General features: G+C 40.8%; 1 protein-coding gene across 1 annotated transcript; it reads left to right on the plus strand.

Moving 5' to 3' along the window:
• LOC311036162 (uncharacterized protein) lies at nt 1-5,845 on the plus strand. The gene is made up of 8 exons (XM_084044689.1): nt 1-87; nt 211-279; nt 337-418; nt 1,837-1,965; nt 2,149-2,829; nt 4,868-5,022; nt 5,164-5,270; nt 5,668-5,845. The coding sequence occupies exons 2-8, from the start codon at nt 211-213 to the stop codon at nt 5,792-5,794; spliced, it is 1,350 nt and encodes a 449-aa protein (XP_083900815.1). The 5' UTR covers nt 1-87; the 3' UTR covers nt 5,795-5,845.
• The last annotated feature ends 280 nt before the right edge of the window (nt 5,846-6,125 follow it).

Here is a 6,125-nt window from a genome sequence, read left to right on the forward strand (position 1 = left end):
GACCAGACCAGACCAGAACAGACAGCAGATCAGAGTTTATTCTGCAGCAGATAAGACCAATGTAGGACAACACAGACATCTGACAGAGTGAGTAAAATAACATTTAAAACATATTTAGAAATATATATCGCAATAATAACTCATTTACAGTAACTACATATAAGTTGACTAATTCACTTGAGTTACTTCTTTTTGGTGTCGTCCCTAAAGATGTCTGGCCAGCCTGTCAGGCCAAGGAGGGTGAGGTACGATGGAGGAGTCAGGGAGGAGGAGAAGGCTGTGTCAGACGGTCTCAGAGGAGTCAGGGAGGATGGAGGAGAGGAGGAGGAGGAGGAGGAGGAGGAGAACGCTGTTTACGCCAATGTAGACGCTCTCAGAGCCCAAGCCTCCGGCTCACAGGATGCTACAGGAGATCAAGGTGCAGTGGTGGGAAAAATACTACATTTTTGTACTTAAGTAAAATAATCAATAGTATTGATACTTTTACTTAAGTAAAACATTTGAAGACTTTTACTTGTAACATAGTATTTCTACATTGCAGTATTGATTCAATAATGCATATTGATATCAAAATATACAAAAGTAGAAATTACTCATTATGCAGAATGTCCCATTTCACAACTTTTCAAATGTATAAAATGTATATAGAAATGTATATAGGGTTGAAGTGGTTAATGTATGTTTTGTAATAATAATCAAAAACAAAAAAAGTAACTAGTAACTAAAGTTTTCAAATAATTGTAGTGGAGTAAAAGTACAATATTTGCCTCTGAGATGTAGTGGAGTAGAAGTAAAAGTATTGAAAATTGTAAATACTCCAGTAAAGTACAAATACCTCAAAATTGTACTTAAGTAATTGTACTTAGTTACTTTCCACCTCTGTCAAGGTGCACAGTAACACTCTTACAGTGTTTCTCTCTCTTCTCACATCATCAGTACAGCATCTTGTTATGCAATATTTCAAGTAGTAGAGTAGTTACCAATGGTTACAATTTATAATTCAGGCAGATACTCTTAACAGCGCGACTTACATATAATAAGCAAGGTAAGTGTAACACATACATCAAATGCAGAGAGACAGTGTAGTGTCTCAGTAAACTATATAGGATCACGAGTAAAACAAAAACCTAGCATCAGTCAAAACCAGGGATTCTCAAACCTTTTTATACCATAACCCCATATTATGAGTTTTTTTTGGCTACCCCATCATCAAAAACAAAAGAAATATTTTTTTATCAAGAAACGTTTAAAAAATAAAAAGGGAAAAAAGTGAGGTAGTCGCAACCAACGTGAAGATGACCACCACACACACACACACACACACACACACGCATGCGCACATGCACGCACGCGCACAACGCACACACACACACACACGCACGCACGCACGCACGCACACACGCACACACGCACACACACACACACACACACACACACACACACACACACACACACACACACACACACACACACACACACACACACACACACACACACACACACACACACACACACACACACACACAGCTGACAGCTTCGCCTCCAACACCGACCGACCGACCAAGATCAAGAAGCAGCAAAGGAAAACACACACATTCACCATTGTTTTCCTGTGCTGCTTCTTGATCTTGGTCTCAGTTTGAGAACCCCTGCTCTAAAACAAAGAAAACAAAACACAAGATTATCACAATGAAAAGGTTTTGACATATACATTTTGAGGGGTTCAGAGTCCATTGCACCACATCGTTAAAGTATATTCACTCTGTGTTCTCTGAAATTAAATGGAACACTGAAGCTGATCATATTAAAGTTGACCTCTATTGTGCTCATTTCCAGTTGTCCAGAGAGAACTCCTCATCCATAGAGCCATCAATGTTGAGAAAGCTATCTTCAGAGCGTGTGCAGTGTGTCTGATGCTGCTGTGTGTTCTAGCAGGACTGAGAACCACAGACAAGGCCCTGGAATGTGAGTATCATCGGGTCAAAGGTCAAATGTGTGCTTACAACAATACGATGAGATATGGCCTAATGAGACGTACAAACTAAACCTGTTCAGGAGGAACACAGAGTTTTCTTCTTAAAGCTCCCTTTCCACACAGATGCTTGACCTCAGTAACTGTGTTTATCATCACATTTTGCTCCTTTGCAGATAACTCAGCCCTTGAACAACTACAGACCAGCTACACCAACCTGAACCTGGAGAAAGAAAAGCTAGAAATCAATCTGACCCTGGAGAGAGACCAGCTGGAGACCAACTACAAGAACCTGATCCTGGAGAGAGACCAGCTGAAGACCAACTACAAGAACCTGACCCTGGAGAGAGACCAGCTGAAGACCAACTACAAGAACCTGACCCTGGAGAGAGACCAGCTGAAGACCAACTACAAGAACCTGACCCTGGAGAGAGACCAGCTGGAGACCAACTACAAGAACCTGATCCTGGAGAGAGACCAGCTGAAGACCAACTACAAGAACCTGACCCTGGAGAGAGACCAGCTGAAGACCAACTACAAGAACCTGACCCTGGAGAGAGACCAGCTGAAGACCAACTACAAGAACCTGACCCTGGAGAGAGACCAGCTGGAGACCAACTACAAGAACCTGACCCTGGAGAGAGACCAGCTGGAGACCAACTACAAGAACCTGACCCTGGAGAGAGACCAGCTGAAGACCAACTACAAGAACCTGACCCTGGAGAGAGACCAGCTGGAGACCAACTACAAGAACCTGACCCTGGAGAGAGACCAGCTGGAGACCAACTACAAGAACCTGATCCTGGAGAGAGACCAGTTAAATAGTGAAGTAAACCAGCTTAAGAGAGAGAGGGCAGGTGAGAGAGATTACAAACCATTTTTAATATGAATTAGTGTATTATTGTGGTTATAGCTATTACTATGGGGGATTTTTACCATTTGGTGGTAAAAACACTGTCAATATAATCATAATGTGCAAAAAAAAATGCTTTTTCTAGTTTTGCAAGAAATGTTTCTCTATAGTTTTCCAATTGTCTTAAATAAAAATGTAGACGGACATCGGAATATCCTACTATTACATCACTCACAGCATTAGGGTGCGGTCACACCGAACTTTAATTATGCGTATGAGGGTGGATTCTGCCAATGATTTTCAATGGGAACATCCACTACAAGTACTGCATTTTAAGTAAAAGTACAAAAGTACTAGCATCAAAATATACTTAAAGTAACAAAAGTTGAAAGTACTCATTATGCAGAATGTCCCATTTCAGAAGTTTTCAAATGTATTAATGTATGTTTTGTAAAAAAATAATCAAAATCTACAAAGTAACTAGTAACTAAAGTTTTCAAATAATTGTAGTGGAGTAAAAGTACAATATTTGCCTCTGAGATGTAGTGGAGTAGAAGTAAAAGTAGCTCTGATTCATAGCTGTTAAGGAGGTCCCCTTGAAGGAGAATTTTGGACTAAGGTTTTCTAACCTTTTCTATGACGTTATGATATCTTAGGATGAATGGTACAGTAGAAAAATGTCATAACTCCATCCCGGGTCCGCCACAGCTTAAAACGTGTGCCTTGCGCTAGATCTCGTATTTTAATAGCTTTTTTTTGGGGTGAGATCTGATGTTCATAGTGACAGAACACTGTAAAAACAAAAAAAAACAAAAAAACAGAATTCTCGCTAGACGAGATCGAAATCTCGAGATTTAAATCTTATCTAGCGAGACTTAGTTTTTTTTTTTTTGCATAGTGTTCTATGAACGTCAGATCTCCCAAAAAAATACGCGATCTAGCGCAAGGCCTATTGGCGCACGTTTTAAGCTGTGGCGGGGAAAAAAATCTCCTTTAAGGCTATGGGACCGATGAGCCAATGCGCCTGCAGCACAGGCTACACAACCTCTCGTCGGGAGTAAAAATAAGAAATACACTTCGCTACTCACCAAAACAAAGATGGTTTTATGGAGTTGAAAGCCAACTCTACTAAGTGGGAACACTCTGAGCCCCACCTCCCCCCCCCCCCCCCCCTCACGTCTAAAGTACACTTTTTGGCCAAAATGTAAAATAATCCATCACGGCGTCAACTCACTACTGCCACACAGGTCAGAGGACCGCATTACACCTTTTTTTCCCTCTGTATTCTTATGTTGATTTTTGAACTGTTTGGTTGCTACTATATATGTCTATGAAATTAATTCAAGGACCCCAATGGAAACAAGTCCGCAAGGACTTTTTTGGCCGGACCTTTTAGACAAAAGCATTATAAATGTAACTGTGTTGTTTTACATTCTTTTGCCTAATAAAAATCTCAATCAATCAAAAAAAGAACGTCTCATTGGGCGTTATTCGGCTCTGCAACGCTAGAGTTGGCTCATCTGTCCCATAGCCTTAAGGGGAACTCCTTCACGGCTATGAATCAGAGCTAAAGTAAAAGTACTGAAAACTGGTAATACTCCAGTAAAGTAAAAATACCTCAAATTTGTTCTTAAGTACAGTACTTGAGTAAATGTACTTAGTTACTTTACACCACTGCTCAACAATGTCACAGTGCTAACAGTGATGGAAATGCAGGGTTCTTGGATTTGTACTCCTGTTTTGTCCTGTTGAGACACAAGGGTGCAGTGTTTAGCTTTCTGTCATGAAATCTGGGGCAGCAGAGTTCTGGGAAAGAAAGAAGTATCTGTCAGGTCACATGTACAAGAGTACAAGAGTGTGAGTGTCATTTAGAGTTGATTAAATCATACTTTCATACATAGATCTTCTACAAGAGGTGCAGGGACATGTTTTAATAACATGAATTAAATAAATATGTTTATCCTCCACTATGGATTAAAAGTATCATTGCATTGAAAATCCATAAGTAAAAGTTATGTTTGATGTTTTTTTTCCTTTCCTAGTTCTGTGTTTGGCTAAGTCGTGTCCCACTGGATGGCAGCAGTTTGCATGCAGCTGTTATTACACATCTACTGCAAAGAACACCTGGCAGGACAGTAGACAAGAATGTCTGAAGATGGAAGCAGATCTGGTGATCATTAACAGTGAGGAAGAACAGGTTAGTGTGTGTGCGTGCGTGGGTGTGTGTGCGTGTGCATGTGCCAAGTGTCCATCATTCACAGATGTTTGTGATGTGATTCCATGGTTATTTTGGAGACCTGAATGTATTAAAGAAAATGTATTGTGGACAAATCCTCAGGAATTCATCAGAGGACTGAGCGCGAAAGGATTATGGGAATCATGGATTGGTCTGAACAGGACTAAGGGTAAATGGACCTGGGTGGATGGAACACCGCTGACAACACAGTGAGACATTTTATGAGTGTTTCTATTGTAATTCTATCAAAGTCCCTGAGTGGATGTTGTTAAAGGAGTAGTTCACCCCAAAAAATTAGTTATTTTCTATCAATTACTCACCCCATGAAGCCTTGAATTCAAGGAGATGTTTTTGTCACATTCCTGAGACAATAATTTGATGACCGGCGGCAGCTCCGGTAGGAGACTCAATGGAGTCTCCTTTGAGTCTCCTATCGGAGACATTAGCATCTTTCCGCCGGTCATCAAAGTAGGTATTGGCTTAAGAATGCGACAAAAAAATCCATGATTTCAAGGCTTCATGGGGTGTGTAATTGATAGAAACTACGATTTATTTTGGGTGAACTACTCCTTTAAAATGCTGTGCATGATGTTGTTTATTCTGCAGGGACTGGGACAGTGGGCGGCCTACCAGTGGAGGAGACTGGAACTGTGCAGGAGACTGGCAGCCGCCTAGAGGATGGAGAAATGCAGACTGTTCATCCTATGACTTAGCCTGGATCTGTGAGAAGTGATCGATGTTTCTTCTCTGTTCTTCTTTCTCTGTTATTAAAACAGCAGCTTAGCGTTCTTAGTAAGGCGGAAACTTGATACCATAGTGCACTTGGTGATACAAGCGCGAAATTTGGCACAGATGACCCTCATATGACCCTAATTGATAATCAACCTCTGGCCATGCAGAATTCCTAAGATTTCAAGATGGCCACCACCAGTTTTCAAAATGTCTGCAACTGGGCCAATGTGTTGGACTATATTGCTTTGCTGGGGCTTATTTTAATATAAGAGAATATGTTCTGGAGGTATTCCTACCAAGTAAGATAACAAATAACATTAGGTTCCAATATG

Source organism: Gymnoscopelus microlampas, assembly GCF_963454915.1.
Source record: "Gymnoscopelus microlampas genome assembly, chromosome: 20".
In the NCBI taxonomy this organism is placed as follows: domain Eukaryota; kingdom Metazoa; phylum Chordata; class Actinopteri; order Myctophiformes; family Myctophidae; genus Gymnoscopelus; species Gymnoscopelus microlampas.